Genomic DNA, 20,206 nt, shown 5'->3' with positions numbered 1-20,206 from the left:
GTTTTGGCATGTGGCTACCTTTTCCCTTGCACACAACAGGGCTGTTTGATGGAGTTTGGAGCTGAGGAAACTTTGGGTTTGTTGCCAGGACGGTTCGCAGCACTTTGTGGAAAGCAAGAGCTAACAGTGAGACCGACAGAGTGAGTGACAAGTTGTTTACAGGTTTCCTTGAAGGGGCCTCTGCTATATTTCAATCTGTCAAAGTTGCTTTTCTTCCCTCAGAACAATGCCTGATTGTTGTGCGGGTGATTTTTTTTTTTTTTTCTTTCCCCTACCCAAAGAGAGAGAGAAAGAGGGAGAGAGCAAGCAAGAGACCGGGAAGGGTGGGGGGAAAGGAAAGAAAATTCTTCGGAGCACAAATGCCTTTGGTAACATTTTTATGTGTTTAATCTCTTCTCTCGGAGTTGAAATAGGGGAGTTGATAACTGTTCCCATTTAATCAGTCTGCTCTTGTTTTATCTTCTTTCTCCACTGATCTTCCTCAGCGCAGGGGATTTGCTCCTGGTTCGCCGGTTTAGGTGGATTGTCGGACTGCTTTTTGTTTTTTTTTTTCCCCCCTCCTCCCCCCGCCACCCCCCCCCCCCCCCCCCTTTATCCCCTCCACCCCTCCGCGTTTTTTTAGGACATTGAAGGAGTTGACTTTTCCCGTTTGGCGGCGGCGGGCGAGCGGGAGTGAAAGGGAAGGACAGGCCCCCGGAGGTCGCGGCGGGGGGAGCGGCGCGGAGCGCTGCGAGCGCGCTGCCCCTTTAAGAGACTGGTCAAGGAGTCCTCGCTCAGAGCGAGCGAGCCGGGAGGGAGGGAGGGAGAGGGAGGGAGGGAGAGAGCGAGCGAGAGAGAGAGAAAATCAATCGGTTTAGAAGGTTTGGACTCACTTGACAGGTTCAGTTGGAGGCGACCATAGGTGGCTGCTGTGACAAAGGGAAATTGTGCTTTTCCAGCATGCTAACTGACCCTGATTTACCTCAGGAGTTTGAAAGGTGAGTCGAGTTGCTGGGGCGGGGGTGTGTGTATGCGTGTGGGGGTGTCTCATCCCCTTTTTTATTTTTTTTTTCCTCCCGTTCTGTTTCGTGCTTTGTTTGTTATTGCACTATTATTTCTATTATTATTTTTTAATTCATCCGAGCATGCCTGCCGGCGCGCGTGTGCGCGGATGGGCAGCGGGCAGACAGACACACGGACACGCGGGGCCGGGCGCGCAACTCGGGCAGGAGGCCGGGCAGGAGGGAGAGGATTGTGCTCCCTCCTCCGCGTCCCCCCGCGCTGCCCCGGTGCCCCGGTGCCGTGTCAGTGCCCGGGGTGGCGGCCGCCGCCGAGCCCCGGCCCCGGGCGGCGCTCAGCTTTGTTCGGGGCCGCGGAGCTGCCGTGCCCTGCCGCCGCACACCCTCGGCTATTCCAGCCCTGCTGCCCGCCGAGCCCGGCAGAGCGCTCCGAGGATGCCCGGTGGCGGCCAGGCTCCCGGGCATCCTCCAACTTCCAGCCCCAGGCTCCCGTCAAACTTGGGAAGGCGCTGTGCCGAGCACATGACCTTTTGTTGATCTAGCAGGAGCTATTATTTTTAGGCGAGTTAACATCCCAGCCCTCCGTAAGGAGAACATCTTTCTGCCTGAGGAGAGAGGGGGGAAGGAAAAAACAAACCGAAGGGAAAAAGTGAAACTCTTGCCTCCAAGTTTTGGCCGTCGCTTCTCTCGCGGAGTGTCAGGAGCCGGGTCTGGGGATGACGAGCGGGCTTCGGGTGTGACGTAGATGTGCCCGACTCCCCCTGCCCGAAACAGGAGCCTTCCCTGCTTGGAATCGAGTTTTTGCTGTCACTGGTGGCGGCTTGTGACCTCCGAGAGCTCGGTCCTCATTTCATACGGTCTGGTTCTCCCGAGATGTTTGGAAAGCGTTTTCTCAGGCTCTCGTACGTCCGTGCGTTGATGGTCCCGCATCCCTCCCCTCCGGCTTCTTCTTGAGAGGTTATTAATAGCCCGTTGTGCGGCTGCAGTAAACAACCCAAACTTTCATTTCCAAGCAGTAAATGAAAGAATGCCAGGATGCGCGTTACTGAGGTTTTTCTCATCTTCGTGAAAGCTACCTCCTGTATAAACATTTGGTTGTATCTGACTATGCAATACAAGCTAGGTGCTAGACCAGCTGGTTAAAAATATGCTAAGTCAAGCTGTTCATCGTTCAAACCTACTGAATTTGATAGTAAAGGCATAGAAAAGAAGGCAAGATAAAAACATTTTAAGTGGGCTGAGGAACACGCATGCAAAGGAAGGACAGGAAAGAACACTTGAATTAAAAGATCGGAGAAAATTAAAATTTGGAAACGCAGGAAAGAACTATTTTAACACTTTCAATCCTTGTTCTGAAACTAGACCGCTTCCTTACTAGAAAGTGAAATTGGCTAGGTTGCTCTACTCCAAGGTTGTCTTTAATGCAATTAATTTTCCAGACTTGGAATACTTGGCGTTTTCCTTCGGTTTGTTAGCATTACAATAATAGGACAGAATTGGTTTTGTTCACGTGCACTGCATTAACTTAGTTCAACTACCTGAGGAAACTGTTACTGTTTCTGATGTCAGATTTGGTCTGGCATCATGCTCATGTATTTGTCTTTTTCATGCAATTGATAGATTCACGTATTTCATGTGCCTCACTAAGTTTACACATAGAAATTTATAAGCGAGCGATTTTGATCATTCTTTGAACTTCGTGATGCACACAATGCTTGTAAACTCTCTGAAGCAGAAAGAAGTCCTTTCATTTTCCTGCTGGGGGACTGTTTTTTTAGCTGAAGTCTCTCTGTGTTATAAATATAGATATTTATATAAATTTTATATATAAACAAGTCATTTGGGGCAACCATCATCCTTAGAATGAGCTTCTCTACTCCCTTCTTTTTTTTCTTTTTTTTTTTTGCCCCAGGCATACGTTTCATTTTCAGAGATCCCAGCTTTGCTCTTGTAAACATTCTAGTTAAATAATCAATACGCTGCTCTCCTTTTGCCATGCGGATAATAGCAAGCAGAAGAAATGGGAAGCAATAAAAATGAACCTCAGGACGTGCAATCTTTTTGAATTTTTTTTTTTTAAACAATTTTCCCTCTGCAGTTGAAATTGGGGGATAGAGACCAGTGTTTTTGTTAATCATTACCATTTGTTTACATTGTGTGTGTTTGACTACAGTCACACACACACACAGACCCAGGCACTGTCCATGTCATACGAGTGTGTTTGTCAGGGAGCAGCCACGAGGACACACTTCCTCCTGCACAGGGATCTCGGACCCACAAACGCCTGCAGAGTTCTGTGTGTGTGTGTGCACGATGCCCAGATCATTGCTTTCTAGATGTTCTTCCCTTGGATTCTCAGTCAGCACAGTTCTTGGAGCCCATTTCTGCAGTCGCTTGGCGTCCAGCTTGTCGTAGCAGCGTGTCCCACTTCAGTTCTGTTACTATGACCCGTCTCCCACTGCTCGTTTTTAAACTCGAGCAGCAAATGACAAGGAGTTAAAGGTTTGTCAGGCAGAGTTGTTTGCAGCTCAGATCTCAGAGCACCCGTGTGTCTCTCAGGAGGTTGCTCCTCTCTCCCCGTTGTCTTTCCCGTGAGGTTTCTGTGTGTCTCAGTGAGCTGCAAACACTTGGGAAACTTTCAGCCACCCCAGCTGAGGAGAGCTGAATTCAGGGGGCTTCTCTTCTGTGTCTGTGGCCATCAGCAGGGGGAATTTACGGCACGCACTTGGAATGAAAATGATCCTCGGTATCAGACAAATAAACACTCATTAATTCATTCAGCACCACTGGTAAATTGCAGTAGGTTTTGTGAATTAACATGTATAATTCATTACCGTGTCAAAATTGTGAGGATTTTCGTCCTTCCCTGAGAAGTTCCTTGCATGCCTTTATTTCTGTTTGTGGTTGTTCAGCTGCCTGATTGAGAGGAGCATCAGAATGCGTACGGTGAGGGGGATGATGTTTGCAGCAACATTGTGGGGAGATATTATAGCTGGGATGCACTCTGTGTGTTTCACAGGGAAAGGGGAACTTCTGGGGTGTGCTGTGTGAGCGCCTGTGGCACCCTGCATTAGCTCTAAAGGTCTTGAAAAGAATAAGTCTTTTGTTGCTTGATTTTTCTCTTTCTCTCTTTTTTTTCTTTTTTTTCCTTTTTTTTTTTTTAGTTGGGTCATTATACTTAAATAGAACAAGTCTGGCCACAATAGAAAGTTTACTTCACTGAGGACAAGGTAGAGACAATGCAGCCGGAACTATCGCGGACAGCTGGGAAATTTGCAGAATGATAAAAACTCAGAAATGCCCAACGTAAAGTTTTAATGTCTTAATAAAATCTGATTAATGAAAAATAGATAAAGTGACTGCTTAACAATATCCCTAGTGTACGGAATGTTCTTAAACCCAAGTTAATGACTGCATATTTACATTTCTCTGTAGGCTGAGAGAGAGGCTGTGCTAGGCACCCAGACAGAGTGACATCCTTTCTCTTCTTCATTATTTCCTTCCCTTTTTTTGCTCTTTATTTTCAGCATGCCAGTGGAAGGTAAAGTGGCATGCAGTGCTTGCGGAAGAAGGACGGGTGGGTTGGAGCCTCTGTAGGGGAAAAAGGCAGAGCTGAAAAAGACAAAAGGCGTGGATGGGAGCAGTGGAGATGGGGACAGTGGAACAAGTTCAATGTTGGCAGTCACCAGTGGCGTGCTCTCGGAGCGTTCCCCGTTCCACTGAATAGCTTGGAGAAGGGAAAGGCTCAGGGATGTAAAGCAAGCCTCTGCTGGGAGGAAAAAAATATACTTAGCTGCTTTACTGCTGCACTGCACGAGTCATTTCAGACTCCCACTGAATTTATTTTGGGGTTGTACCAACACTGTCAAATGGAGAAGTCATTTTCTTAAAAGGAAACTTTGCGTATTCCTAAGTGCTTTTCTTAGCTAAAGTTACCCTAAAAGCTTTTTTCTGCTGCATTTGCTGAGAATTTTGGGGAAAGAATAACACCTTTCCGTTGCTCGGCTTGCTCAGAACACTGCCCCACTCTCCTAAAATCTACCTGTAGAAGTAGATTCTTTCATTTCAAAGATTACTATCGAGCTGAATATCTTTTAACTTCATTGAGACATTTTGGGAAAAGGACTTGATTGCTCAAGTTCATGGTTCTAGGGATGTGGGATTTGAAGAATAGATAGAGTGCCAGTGTAAAGTTGCAGATACTAGTTTTTCACAGTGACAAAAATGAACAGTTTTATTTCCCTGAGATAATTCTGAAGGAATTAATGCGTTTGCAGACTATTCATTAATGTCCTGCATGCACTAATTTAATTTGTTGTGCTTATGCTTTGCTAGGAAGAAGTTGACTGTTACAGATTACAGATTTTAATGAACATCTCAATAATTTACCAGTTGCTGAAATTGTGAACTAATCTTGGAAGGCAAAAGCCCAAATGAGAGAGCTGATGAGTGACACACCAGCCTGCACAATTCGACTGTTGTATTCATTGCATTTGAATCAAATTGGGAGTTTGGCATTACTAATTCTGGGTGGCTGGCTCATCATATGCATTCAAGGAGTTAATTAAAACACACACAAACACATACACAGTCTCCCACCAAGCATCTTGCGGTGTTTATGTGCGTAGTGTGTTTGATTGGTACCTTTACATGGGCGAGGAATTGTTTTTCCTTCTCTTTCTGTCCAGAGATCTTAAATATATAACTAGTTTACAAAATATTTACTGCCTCTCGGGGAGCTTTAACAAGCATTTATGGCTTTATCATTTAGGAGGCACAGAGTATCTGCTTGAGTTACTTAAATGTGAAGCTGCCTGATAGGATAGGAATATGTGTCTGTGCAGTGTGATATATCTGTAGGTGTATAAAATACACTTTAAACAATATTTATAGAGGAAAAAGAGTTTCTCTTCCCAAGGTACAGTTACAGTTTCTTTGCATGCTGTTCATACTAGACTTGAAATATAGGGTAACTTTATGTTTGTGTCAGATACCTGTGCCTTCACAACTGTTGCAGAAGTCAGTCAGACGTCCTCTTGACTTTCTGTTTTATTTTATTTTGTTAATTTCTTGCTTGGGCCTGGTTTATAGCATAATTAACTCTGGAGTGGAAGGGGAAAAATGTCGTTGTGCTTTACCAGACTGGAAATATTCAATGCCTGTGAATTCTGCTACTGTAGTCAAGAGAAAAGAAGTGCTCACAGCAATTAATCGATAGCTGTAGTGCCTCTCTGATGATGGCAAGGAGTTTGTTGTTTAACAAGTAGCATCCTTAAAAGCAAAGAGTATTTCCCTCTTAAAGTTTCTATGGATTTTTATGAAATACGGAAAACTTGTGAAGTCTCCTTCCTACAAAAGGTAAAATTATGTTGTACACAAGTATGTGAAAACCCACGAGGCTGCAAAGTAAGCAAATCTCGTCACATTACTGACTTACCCAAACCAGAACTTCTGGAACTTTGGGCTGTTTTTGTCTGGAGCTTTGGGTGGCTCTGGCCAGCGGGCGAGGGCCGGCAGGTGCGGGGATTTACCGATGGCGTTTGTCCCGTTCCCATCTCCTCCCACGGCCCCGTTGTCAAAACACCACCACCACCACCAAGTCCTCACCCACGCCCCGAGACGAGGGTGATGGTGTTGCCTCAGCTCTCCCACACCCTCCAGAGGGGCTGCCTTGCTCCAGTGGCCTTGGCCAGGCTGGTCCTGGGGTGCTGCAGTGAGCCCAAGGCGCCGTAGCCTCCGCTGGAGACGCTGCTCGTCACCCCCATACCCAGTCCTGGTCACCCCTTCTGTGTCAGCTGGGAAGGCAGGAGTCCCCAAAAGCTGTTCCTGAGCCCACGTGTCCTTGGGACAGCGTGGAGTTCCGTGCACGGTGGTTCTTGGGAGACAGCAAATTCAGACGAGGTTCTGGAAGAGTTTTAGCGAGCCAGCGCTGCTTGCAGGAGCCATGGGACTTGAAAAGAATGTGAGAAGTGGATGGAAACTGTGAGGTGTACAGGAGTAATTCAGAGAAGCTGCCTGTCTTTTTTTAGGATAGGTGCAAAATTTAATTATTCAATTGTTTTAAACAGACTAAGAAGGAAACATTGAATTCAGTTTGCTAGAACTATCAGATATTGATATGACGTTCAGGTGCTTTCCATGGTATTGGGGGAGCTGTTTGTTTTGAAAGAAATTGGCAAACATTTTCCAATGTCCTGGTTTTGATCGGGCTTGGCGCTTCTATTGAACTTGTCTTTTTGTCACCTCGTTTAAAGAAAAAAAAATTCTAACATGATGATATTATTTTTGACTTGTGGGACTCAGAGGCAAAGTGAAAATGAGGAAAAGCTTGTGGCTTGCTTTGGAAGTTTGAAATTATATTGACCTTGTTTCTTTAAAAGTACTGTGGGATTAATCAGGTAATATTTCTGAAGACTCAAATTGCATTTATATTTTGCTGTTTTTTAAATTTATGTTTAGTATTTTAAATTTATGTTTAGTATTCCAGATTTCCTTTTTATACTTCCAATTTTTTAAAGACTAAGTATTGAAATTCATTTTGGCATATGCTTCTTGAGATCTATAATAATTTTATTTTGTTTTGCCATGCAGTTCTGCTTTTGTGTTTTCTCAAGTTCATAAGGACTGTCTTCAGTTTTTTGGGTTGTGTTTTTCTTCCTAGGGTGTGGGTGTCTGACTGCTATTAGACCTAAACATACCATAAAATGTTGCCTTAGTGCTAATTTTATTTGTGATTTTATTATAGTTTTATCATTACTCATTTGTTTCTGTCATTTTGTTACATTTGGGGGCAAAAATATAAGCAGAGTGAATTGATATTTAATTTTCTTGTGTGAATACTCAGAATTCTTTTTAGTGGCAAGGAATTTGTGGGAGAAGTACGTGCTATTTTTGTATTTAAGAGCATTGTCTACATCTAGTGTTCTTCTAGTGTTCTTCATGGACCTTTGTAGCTCTAGAGGAAAAAGCCCTTGGAATGTAGTTCATGTAAAGAGAAACCCATACGGTTTCTCATCCTCTTGGTTTCTTTGGTGCTGGGCTTAATTGTTTTAGGAATTTGGGAATGGAAATACTGACCCAAGTTCCATTGATTCATCTCAGAGGTTGGGCATGGCCAAAGTTAACGTATCTGACAGCAAGCTGGACTTAATCACCATTGCCAGCAAAGAAGACCAAAACTAAAGAAAACATTAATGGTTCTAAACAATTTTTAAAGCTTTTATTGCGTTTTTTCACGGTAGTTACATGGAAATATTTCACCCGATATTTTTTGCGGTTTAAAGCGGCGAGCCTCCCGGAATGTCGGGGGCGTGTGCGCCCATCCACGCAGATTTGTGTTTGCCCTCCGTGGTTTGGAGAGTCTGCTGGGGCCATGAAGGGACTACATTGCAGCAGGGTGGGATGAAGTAAAACTCATCACAGTCTGAAAGACCCAAGTGCATCTCTGCACGCCATTTTTATAAATTTGGAAGTATTCCTTGATTTAAGAGAGAGAATGCATAATGAAGGGCAGAAAAAATGTGATGTCCTCTGACCTTTAGGGGTGGCCTGCCTGGGTTAGGACTAAAGCCCTTGAGCAGAGCTTTGTGCTGGGAGGGATCTGTGGTTCTGAGTGCTGTGTCAGACTGCAGAGAACTCTTCTGCTTCCAGATAATTCCCTTAGCGTCCTCATTGCATTCACTTTGTAAAACAAGACTGAAAACATCTTCTCCCAAGAATTAGTGAGGTTTCAGTTCATTGGGTTTTATCCCTAAATTTTGATACCATGGCCTCACCAGGGCAGAGGCTTTTTTGGATAGACATGAGATGTGTGGGAAGGTGATGGTTGGAAAGGGCGGAGGGAAGGATGTTCTTACCCGTTTTGCATGTCTATTAACAAACTGGGTCATTTTGCTGTGTTGTATTTACATGACTTGTTCCTGGGATGGTGTGAAATGTGAATCACCAAAACATGATGATTATTTAAAAAAAAATAGGCTAAATGAAACATAACTGAAATAGAACTGAAAGGCTAAATGAAATCAACTGAAAACAGAACATGCAACATTATTCTTTTGGTACAGTTTCCTTCTGCAGTTGCTGAGTAAAGCCAAATAGTTCTTTTTTTCCATGTCTGTTAAAAATATCTAGGCTTTTGAATTTGAATATAACAGGGACACGGAAAATACATTTCTCTCTTCAGGTTCAGGCTTTGATTTATTTTTTGCTCCTGGGTTTTGGACACTGAAGTAGAAATTTATGGTGTGTTTTAAAGAAGGCTACTGGTTCTCATCTTTGTCAAAACCCCATGAACATCGGGCTGATTCTGGTTTTACAACTGAGATTAGAATTTGGCAGAATTTCTCAGTGGAAGGCTCTCCTCCTTTGCTTATGTTTTGTAAGTTCTCACTTTTTCTGTTCTTGCCTAAAGTCTGAAATGAATTGTGTTACTCGGGAATGCACATTAGGTGTTTGCATGAAATGCCAGGCAAATTATAGGGAAAATGCTGTGCCCCTCTGCAGTGTGCCATGCATCTCTTTTATAGATAATCTTCATGTGTATTGGTGTCATTGATTTAGTGTGTTTTTGTAGAGTGCAAGCATCCTGAATCAGGACCCCATTATGCTTGTCACTGTACAAACACAAAAAAAGAAGGTTTCTTTCCATTCCACAGAGCAGCCTTTGTGCTTAGAGCTTAGAGTAATATAAATGTGTCTTTGTATGGGGAAAATTCAGAAACAGGGAGTAGGTAAGAGATCCCTAGCATGGTTCATGAATGAGATTTCAGTCCTGAAGCCATGCTTAACAATTTATAAATTGAGCTATATATGTGTATGGGTATTCTCTTTCTGTTTTTTTTTTTTTTTTCCTGACGCACGTATGGAGAAGTTGCTTTACTGTTAGAAGTACTGATATTATTAATAATAGATTTGTTCTTCCTGTAAAGTCTTTTGATTAGGAATTCAGAGCATTTGGTAAGCATTGATATACAAATCATGAAGATTTCTGTGCCTTTTAGATTGAGAAGCGAGATTAGCCTCAACCTATAGATGAGTAAACTGAGGAATTCTGTCACAAAATCTTCTGCATGTGTGAGTTTAAAAAGTAGCAATGCTGACTGGTAGTTCTGTTTTTTAACCTCGAGACACCCTCCTTTTCCCTTCTTGAGATCCTAAGAACTGCAAATTACAGACTTCTCTCTGTCCAATTATAATTTCTAAAGGTCTCATTCTAGCAAGATGAACTATAGTATTCAAATCGCTTAAGTATGTAAAATAGGGACTGTGGAGTATAATTAATAAAATAAATTAAAGGAATGTTTGCAGCCACAGTTATATCATCGAGGGCTGGGAGGGAACACTGTTTGTAGACCCTCCAGTTATCTGAGTTGCTTCTAAAGCAGCTCCTTACCTGGAGGCAAGTTTGAATAGCTGGAGTTGGGCAGCAGTACCTGCTGTGTTTAAGCAGTAATTTGGGAAGCTGTGTGTGCTGCAAACAGGTAAACTTTTGTCCTGAGGAACAGTTTACATCTTCAGCTGTATGTACCAGAGCTATCATAGGTTTTAGAACCTAAGGACCAGGCATGAGGTGAGCAGGGAAAAATTGTTCACGTGGAGAGTATTGATGTGAGGAACAGACTCCTCTGGAAGTGGCAATGTAGGCAGCCACAGTGAGCAAACCAGCCTAAAAGCAAAAAACCCTGCTGCAGAACACAAAATGCACGGTGATTCTTCCCCAAACGCTTGACTATCCGCTTTTTAAATGACATCTGAAATGAAGGAAGCGATACAGGGTTATTAAAAGGGAGGAATTATTTTCTTGTTCACGTTAAAAGTTCTTCTGATCTGTTTTGGTGGGTTTTTTTCCTTCTTTCCAAGTGCACACTCTGTAAGAGTAGAGCTGAAGTGCTGAGGTCTGCAGGTAGCTTTACATCTAGGCTGTGTGCTGCATCCTTTCCCACACACTGTTGAGAAAATGGGTATAAACCGAGGTAGGCCTGGGTGGATTTGATCTCTGCTGCCTTTGAATATCATGACTAAGCTGTTAAGTTATTCTCTTTGATGAGCTTTTTAAGAGTGACATTACTTTCAAGATAATGGATTATGATCAGGCCAGTTCCATGGTGCTTCAGTTGTAGTTTTTCAGCAGTGTGTTCACAAAGCCCTGTTTTGTGATAGGGCCAGTCCAGGCATCCTTTAAAAAAGTGCCCATTCATTCTGAGTGTTTGGGCTCAGTAGCACTGGAGTTCAGTGTCAGGTCCTAAAAACGCAGGCCTAATTAATTAATTAACATCCTGCTGAACTCCATGAAAAAGGCTGGTGTTCTTCACCCCAGTCCTCCAGGATGCCATGAACATGTGACTCGTGAGGAGATCACTGAGCAGAATCCTGACTTTCCTTAACCTGCAGCAAACATCCATGGGTTGCAGTGTCACCAGAGTTTCTGAAGCATCAGGAGGGATTTCTGCAGGCTTCAGCAAATTGGGGATTCTGGGAGTTCCCTGTTGCTGTGCTTTGACAACAGGTTAACTATCTTTTTCTCCTAAACAACAGATATGCCTGGCAGATCAGAATGATCTGAATGGCCATGATGAAAATTTACCTGAATTATGCCAGAGCTAACATCTGGCCCTTAGTGGACTTGGCACTGCACAGAAAATCAATCTTTGTTTTGAAACTGTGTGTTTCCTAAGGTACTAATTCCCAGTTGTGGCCAGCAAGGCCTATAGAGAGACTGCTGCACAAAAATGCCTTCTTCCAAATATACATTTGTTTGATAACCCCAGTTTTCCAAAGTGTGACCTCTGTTAATTTGTCACCAGGCAAATTATTGTCACCTGTTCACTGATTCCATGAGAAGCCCAGGCAGACAGCAGAGCCCCATGCTGGTAAGCATTTCTGGTTTTGCTGTTTGTGGTAATAAGCAACCCACTTAGAAATTGACTGAGGTGAGGTGCATGAGTTGTCCAGGGTAGCAGGAACAGGTTCATCTTGTCTGGAACTGACTCCTCTGGAGCAGCTGAGCCTATCTGACGTTTACTTTTTAAATAAGCTAAATGGTTATCAGATAAGAAAGACAAAGTCTTTGTCTTAAAATTACCAACAGTATTTCCTGCTAGATGTTTCTTAGAAAGATGAAAACAAGATGAATGGAGTTTCTGCTGTTGTATTTGGGTAGAATTTGATGTGGAAGGCTGTATTTTTAAAAGCTGCTATAAGCACTTAGAGCATAACAGAGAATTATTTGAAAAAGGAGATAAATACAATAGATTTTTACATACATGTGCAGTCTGTTGAAAGGCCATCCAAAGCACTGATACCAATTTAAGAAGATGATCTTTTGCCTTGGTTATACATCTGGGAGGTATTAGCTGAACATTTTGTGGAGAACTGTGAATACCTCAGTTGCCAGTTGTCTAAAGTGCAGCTAATGATTGCTTCAGTGCCAGTGTTTTGATGGCTGGAACCTAGGCCTGAATATGAATACAAAGAACTCCATCTGAAAAAAATGCGTGTGCGCACACACTCCTTATACAAAACAGATTTCAACCATCTGCTTGGCACTTAGCTTTGCAACTATAGGCTCTGATATGAAAGGGAGCGCTGTCCAGATTATGAAGGGTATCACTTTCACTGGCACCTTAGGAAAATCCCAGTGTTTTAGAAAGCTTGTTTGTCCAGTGGTTTTCTTCGGTGCAATAATGCAAACAACACCCTTTTAACCAAAATTTTGCGTCTGCCGTTGTTCCTCTGATGGCAGCATCCACCTTATCCTTGCAAAAGATATTTTGTAGTGAGGGAAAGTTTGTGTTCTGCACCTCAGCATTTCCAAGCGTATCAGAGGAGGCTGGATGAGTGGCCCTTGGAGCTGACACCCCAGATGGTTTATGACACAAAGCACTGTTTGCTCAGGAATACGTTGTGTGGCAGAGTCTGTTGCCCAAGCACTGCAGAGCGTGTCAAATCAGCATGGAAGTTAATGGACCAAAAGCTCTTCTGAATTTAACACTTTCCCATTTGATCGGAATTTACAGCTCTAAATCAGGACCACGGGCTTCCTTTAGTGGTGCAGTGGTGGAAAGTACAGTTGATACCATAAATTACAGGAGTATAATACAATAATTTTGATCCAGTTTGTCTGTTTAAAGGTTGAGAATTAATAAGACTGACTAAAACTTTTGGTAAAACCCTATTTATGAAATGTATAGCTATATAAAATAAATTTTGAAAGTCAGGAAATTTGGGTATGTGGGAATTCAGTACTCTGACCAGTTCATCTTTTACCCTTAAGTTAAGCAGAGGAAAATCCACCATAAGAGAAAAAGAAATAATCTGTGGAACTTTCACTCTTTGTTAGCAATAAAGAGACCATAAAATATGCAGGGCAAAACAGTTTCTCCTTTCCTTTTCTTCCTTGAAAGTCCTTCTTTGAATGGGCTTGATAGTATTTTCCCTTTGGTGCATGTTTGGGAAAAGATGGCAAAAATGCAAGCTCCTATGTGTGCCCAAGCCTCTGTGTTTGGCCATCCTTTAGTGCCATGTCACATCAGTCCTGCATTGGTGACGCCTTTGGACAGGCTGAGGGGTCCTTGCTGCTGTGTGTGGAGAGCAGATTATGTCAGTTCATCATTTTCTGGGTGCTTTCCTCAGTAAATGTACTGCTGGTCTATAGGTAGGGCTGGATTGTTTGCTTCCAAGACGTCAGGAGGATGAATAAAAGGACTGATTGATATTTATGTTCTCATTTTAATAAAAATTTCATTTTCTGTATGTTACATGGTCTCAAGACAGTGCTGCTTTAAACCATTACATTTTATTGGCCTTTTTGTGGAGAAGGTCCAAGGTACTGAAAGACAGATAAAGTTGGATTTCTATGGATGAAATTATGATAATATTGGGAACTTAAAAGCCTCTGCATAGTTTTAGTTGAATTGTGATCTGTGGACAGCAAAAATCTGACTCTTTTAAAAATTGTGTGTGAAATAAGCCTTAACAGTATTAATGTTTTGAATCCCAGCAAGAAGATAGACTTGCAGCCCTCTCTCTGTATTATACCCGTCCTTTCTCCTCCTCAGCTGCTTCCCTGTCACATTCTCCCCACTTGCAGTCACACTTGCTTTCTGTTTTTAGGAGGAATGCTTTTATTCTCCCAGGTGGGGATTAAAACAATAAACCTGTTAAGTTTAAGGAAGCTCTGGGGCCCTTTCAGTGATGATCCAGATAGAAAGAAAGCCAGTTCTGCCACCATGGTGTCACCACGAAGCAGCTCCACTGGAGCTGTTTACCCATCTGATTGATGAAGAGCTCTTCATGTTGTGTGCCATAAAATGGGTTTCTTCAGGAGTGGGAAACAGAAGCCTGTTGGGCACTGATGATTGCACAAGAATGGGCTCCTGTATTCAGGGATGGGGAGAAGGAGCTCTGTAAAAAAAAAACCAGTTTTGAGTGAATTCATAATGAGACCTTTGCTGCTCAGCCTTCGTGCTCTTTGAAATTTTAGAGGGGAAAGTTTTCTTGACCAATGTCAACAGTTTGGTAATTTTCGTTGCTTTCCCTCCTCCCTTTAGGTAGTATAGTCGTATTTATTGACAGTTTATTTTCTGTAGATTCCTCCAGTCCTCTGTGGTTGGGAGGGATTTCTGGAGTGACTGCATGGCAAGGTAAATTAGAGATGGCAGTTGGTGGTGTGGGAGGAAGGGTTGGGAGAAGGAGGAGGCAGAGGGTAGGAGAATGCAGCTACAGTTTTTAAACAACCTCCCAATTGTCTCCCTTTTTATTAAAATGGCAGCTTTTAAAGCCAGACCCCTGAAATGTTTAATTTGATTTACACTGTTAAGGTTAAGTTTCCCCTATGCTCTAAATACAAGATGAGCAAATATCTTGCCCTCTCCCTTCTTTTTTTTTTTTTTCTCTTTTTCATTTCTTCTTTCTTTTGCAGCACTGAAATTCTGGTTGCCTCTTTCTGGTCTCTTTGTGTTGCTTTTAAGCAAACTGATGCATTCCATCACCCTTCCCACTAAAATTTAGCTCTCTGACCTATGGAAAGCTTGAGATGGAGAGAGGATGGTTTTCAGAGGATGCTCTGGTGATTTTCAGTGAATTTGGTGTTACCATCAGGTTACAGCTGCATCTGCATTAAACCTGGGTGCAAATGACCAGGTTTAATGGGTGGACCTCAACCCTCCTTGTGGTCTGTCTTTTCCATAATCCCAAATAAAGTGGGGTTTGCAACATGCACGTGCCAGATGGCAATGGCATGGCAGCCTGCCAGTGTTGGATGGTGTAACTCCAGCCAGTAAGGGAAGGTGAGCTCAGGCACGTGGCAGTGCAGGAACTGGGAATCCCTTGGGTTTGGGATCAGGCAGGTGGCAGTGCAGGAATTGGGAATCCCTTGGGTTTGGGGGTCAGGCAGGTGGCAGTGCAGGAATTGAGAGTCCCTTGGGTTTGGGATCAGGCAGGTGGAAGTGTAGGAATTGGGAATCCCTTGGGTTTGGGGGTCAGGCACGTGGCAGTGCAGGACTTTGGGAATCCCTTGGAGCATTGTGTGCATCCTGTGCCTTCCAGGAAGCCCCAGACAGGTACAGGTTTGAAAGTCTCCAGAAGAAAGTTGTCTCCTGGTTTTAAAAGGCTGCATAATACAGCAATGGGGAACAAAGGCACACAGACCTCATTATTTGAAGAATATTGTTTATTGCAACAAACCAAGCCTTTTTATCTTCCAGACTTAACCCAAAGTAAGCATTCACTGGCTGCCTGGCACTGCAGTGTTGCTGTTCACACATCTTTTTACCCAATCAGCTTTTGGGTCACCTGGTGTCCCTACGTGTCCCCACACAATCAGTGCCCCATGCACGAGGTGACCATGTGCCAGCCATGCATGGTTGTGTGCCCTGTTTTGTGCCTGCTAGCTGAGCCTTTCCCAGAGGGCTTTCTTCCTGTAGCTCACCAGGAGCGAGCAGGGTTTCTCATCTCCCACAACACAACATCTGTACTTCCAGAGATCCTGGTGTTATGTTTAACACCACAAGCAGGAGGAAGGCATGAGCATGTGTGTAGGAAGAGTACACGATTTTCATAAAGAAATAAAAAATTGCTTGGGAAAACATTGCGTGTGAGCCAGCCATACAAAGCACTTGGGAGTCCTTTTGGAATTTTGGGGCAGTTGTGAGTGTTTTTAGTTGTTTGGCTCATGCAGTCTCTTTGGAAATACACCCCTTCCCTGGGTATTTTAGGGAAAAACGAGAGCTCATTTTTCCCTCTCCTTATTTTTGTCTATGTGAAACATCCAAGTGAGGGCCTGAAATAAATTGTTTGCTGTTTTTAAACCCTGTATCAGGTAGAGTTCAGTAAAGCAAGACAAGTGCATCGTAACTGAGAACTATTGTGCAGATTACCTGTTTTTCCTTTGAGATGCAAACAGCGAGGGGGGATAGGAGGCTCTGTGTGGCACCAAGGGTGGCTCTTGTATTGTGATTTTTAATTTTAGAAACACCTGGGGAGAGTAGCAGATACAAATGTTCGATGTTACCAGGTGCCTGTGTCAGTCCAGTTTTCAGCTTTAGAAAGGAGAACAAGGGCTGAGTGAGTCCAGAGAGCAGTGCTTGCTTCCACCTCCAGAGCTTTCATTGCTGGCTCTGGGGCAGCTCTGGGTAGTGGGAACATCCCGGGAAGTTTGTTCTTCCTCTCCCTTTGCAGGGTGGTGGTGTGAATGAACAGAGGCTGTGCTTGTCACCCGGCCTGCCTGCACAAACCTCACATTCATGTGCCACCGTGGGGCTCTGTCCAGCTCCCACTGCAGACAATGGTGAGCCTCTCATTGACTTCCATGGGTGTTGGATTGGGCCCATTAGACGAGAGGAAAATAAAGTGGAAGTGTTGTTAGCCGTGCCTATTGATGCTTTTCCTGGCACAAAGTACTGCAGAGAATTGTTCCTAGATGAAATGCAGTTGCATCTCAGTATTACATTTATTAGCTTTTCAAAGGAGGGATAACCAAAGTGGACATATGGGGTATTTGAAGTGTGATTGTGTGAGACTAAGATAATTTCAGGAGAATAGCTTAAGTCGCAGGATATGTGTGATGCCCTTTGTATACGAGATGTGGGATTGTGGAATTTATTTTGCATGCACTGGTTCTCACTGAGAAGGAATCCAGAATACAAATATATAGTCATATTTAGAATAAGTGAGGAGTGCAGCCTCGCTGCTGTAGACTTCAAGACCTGTTAATCAGGCCTGATAGTGATGTGATCTCTGGAAATACTTCAGTTAAGTAGGTTTAATCCTTATTAACAGTAAGTTGCTTGAAAACCATTTTGGGTAAAGTCTGGGAAGGAATATAGTAGATTGAACACATAAATAAAGGCCAGCTCTGTTAGGCTTTGAGTGACTTTGATTCCTTTGAAGTTCTGTAGGGTTTGGACTTGCTAAAAGCATCAGACCACGAGCAAAAGAATTTTTACTTCATCTTCAATTTTTTCTGCTGTAATTTTCAGTGTCATTTTCACGTTAAAACGGGGCACTGCTTACGTTTCTGGTATATTTTAGGTGTTTCCCCAGCCCTCACCATGACTTGGTTAAGCCATGTGAGAGACAGGAAGATTAAACAGTCTGCTTTTCTTAAACCTCATTCTGGAGTGCCCAGGTGAAATGATGGATGCAGTTTCTCCAGGTTTAGGAAAGTTTCCTGTTGACTGCAGAGTGATTTAGCTGTGGATGGCTGTGATCAGAGCCTGTTCCTAGCACAGAGGTGGCAGAGGGCAGTGCTTGTTTCTGTGCTGGTTTCACTGCTTTCTCCCCATCCAGCGTGGGGTGGAGGGAAGGAATGAAGGGGCAGAGCTTTTGTCGCTACTGTTTTTTGGACATGTGTTCAAAGAACTATTTTGGAAGATGATGGTGAGCTTGTTCCTACTATTTGCACTGCATGGCCAAAACATTGTGCCCTTGTGTGAGGTAATAGATGTGGTTTGTGGTGGAATTATGAAAACATTGCTTTGTTATGATGATTGCAGAAAAAAATCCCAACTGCATGGTAACGTATTTGTAATATTTTATTGAAGTGAAACGTGGAAAATACAGCATAGCTTGGAGTCCCCTTGGAATGATTTCATGTCTGGGGAATGAAGAAGCAATTGTGAAACACTGAAATGGGTGTACATGACATCAGTTAAAGAATAGATTTTGGGCCATTTGAGTATAGTTTAGTGTTTTTGTTATTGTTTGTGCTTCTTTTGGAGTGGGGTTGTTCAGGATTTTTAGTGTCCCTATTACTTGTTAATTCAGTGGGTAGCAGGATGCACTTTCATATGGCTAATAATCCAAATTAGAAGGCATATTTTTATTTTGTCCTGTAAAATGTAGGCCATATTATCTAAAAGATAAAAAAGGTAACTGCTGCTCCTGTAGGGTAAGGAATGGGACATGGTTAACACCTAACAAGTTCTGCACTGTAGTCACTGAAGGATGTCCAGGTAGGTAGATAGAGGCAAAAGGACCCCAGACTCATTCCTCTCAATATCTAGTCTTGAGGTAAGGCAATCAGAAAAGTAAACAAGAGGAGATAAATGCTGTCACTTCACACACTCCAACTGGGCAGGCTAAACTGCTATGCTGACCAAGAGGTTTGAAATAATTTTCGATTTTTTTTTTTCTTTTTTTGTGGTTTTTTTTTTTCTCTTTTGAATGCTTGGACCTTTTATGGGTTTTTGTCTTTTTTTTTTTTTTTTTTTTTAGTTGACTAAGGGTATACAATTAAAGCAACACATTATGGCCGGGGCACTTGAACATCCTAGGTGTATAAAATTACTTGTTATCCTGCTTTGAGAATTTTATATGCCTGCTAGGTGTGTGAGGAGTAATTCAGTTCTAAAGCTCTGCTTCATCTGCATTTGGGGTGTTCAGATAATCAGGTCAGAATCCCTCAGTGTTTAGTTGGAGTGTTGTTTGTATGAGGAATGGGTGCCAAAAAGCTGCATTGGAACAGTATGTCACTGAACCAGCAAACCAGCGCTGTTACTTGTTCCATCTTCCTTTTTTTGTATGACTTTTTTCATCATTTTTGTTGCACATTGTGAAACACTAACATATTTATCATTCAGAGAGCTAAAACTTCTGCAGTATTTTCTTACTGCCTCTTGGTAATGACATGTCTCCTATAAAGCAGAGCAGGATCTACAGCAGAGATGTAATGAATGACCCCAGTCAGTGACTGTGATGTGCAATTGATTTCTGTTTTTTGAAAATATACCCTTAATAATTACTCATTTGGCTGAAGTACCCTATTCTTCTGTATATGAGCTGTGTACAGAAAGGGGCATGATACATGTTATTACTCACATGGCTGTGTCAATAATGATACAAGCTATATAGATGTGAAAAATGGACTAGAACAAATCATGGCAGAGAAATGAACTAAAATATTTTCCTTTTGGTAATTAGTGGCACTTTTTGGTGTGTTAAAAAACCACAATCTCAGTACAATTACATTTAAAAAAATCTCTAAATGTGTTATAATCAAGTCCATGGGGTACTTTTTCTCCTTTACCACTTTATAAAGTGACTTGACCAAATGTGCAGCATTACATTTATTCTGTGAAGACAGTAGTGATATTTGGGTTCATGTTCTGTTTGCACAGGAATGTCCTTTTATAATGTCACAGGTCATAGCAGACCAGCACAGCAGAGCAGTTAGACTGACAAGGTGTGGGTCTCTAGAAAATCACCACAGATTAATCAAAAAGGAGACATTACTAGTTTATGTTGTAAAACTAAGAATTAAATGCCTGGAGTTTCTGTTGGAATCAGTGGCAGCTGGAAGTGCTGAGATCTTTTCAGGGTTAGGCATCCTGCTCAAATCAAAAGGAGTTTTTAACTCTTGGGGTTCATTTGGGCTCACAGAATCCCAGACTGGTTTGGGTTGGAAGGGACCTGAAAGTTCCAAAGAGAGGGATGGCACCCGTGGGTCTGGCTGCATCCAGCCTGGCCCTGGGCTATGGAATGCTGCTCCTTGGAGCATCCATGGTCCTGCTGGGCAGTGAAAAGGGAATGGAAGAAGGAATTGGCACAGGAGGGATGGGGTAGGACTGCTTACATGGGTCAGCTTGTGTGAGGCACAGCTGTCTGCTTTCTGACCCATTTATGAATTTTAAATGGAGGGTGGCATGATACTGGCCCCTTGGCTCTTGCTGTTGGATAATTTTTAATTCTTTTAGGGTGTTTTAAGTGGTGGC

At 42.9% G+C, this 20,206-nt stretch overlaps 1 protein-coding gene across 18 annotated transcripts in view; it reads left to right on the top strand.

The window, feature by feature from the left end:
* The window catches only part of SOX5 (SRY-box transcription factor 5), a 609,841-nt gene that overhangs the window by 330,126 nt on the left and 259,509 nt on the right, over positions 1-20,206 (top strand). Inside the window, exons 1-2 of one of the 18 annotated variants that reach the window (XM_077178085.1) lie at positions 850-977; positions 11,801-11,866. The exons of 15 other annotated variants lie outside the window; for them this stretch is intronic. Coding sequence is in view for 1 of the 3 variants with exons in the window: in XM_054631415.2 (XP_054487390.2) it covers positions 940-977 (38 nt within the window). In the remaining 2 variants the exon portion in view is untranslated. Of the gene's footprint in view, positions 1-820; positions 978-11,800; positions 11,867-20,206 lie in introns of those variants that run through there. 2 more of the 18 variants (XM_077178077.1, XM_054631415.2) reach the window with 2 other exon arrangements.

The sequence above is a fragment of the Agelaius phoeniceus genome, chromosome 5, assembly GCF_051311805.1.
Source record: "Agelaius phoeniceus isolate bAgePho1 chromosome 5, bAgePho1.hap1, whole genome shotgun sequence".
In the NCBI taxonomy this organism is placed as follows: domain Eukaryota; kingdom Metazoa; phylum Chordata; class Aves; order Passeriformes; family Icteridae; genus Agelaius; species Agelaius phoeniceus.
This window is presented reverse-complemented; position numbering and strand designations above follow the sequence as displayed.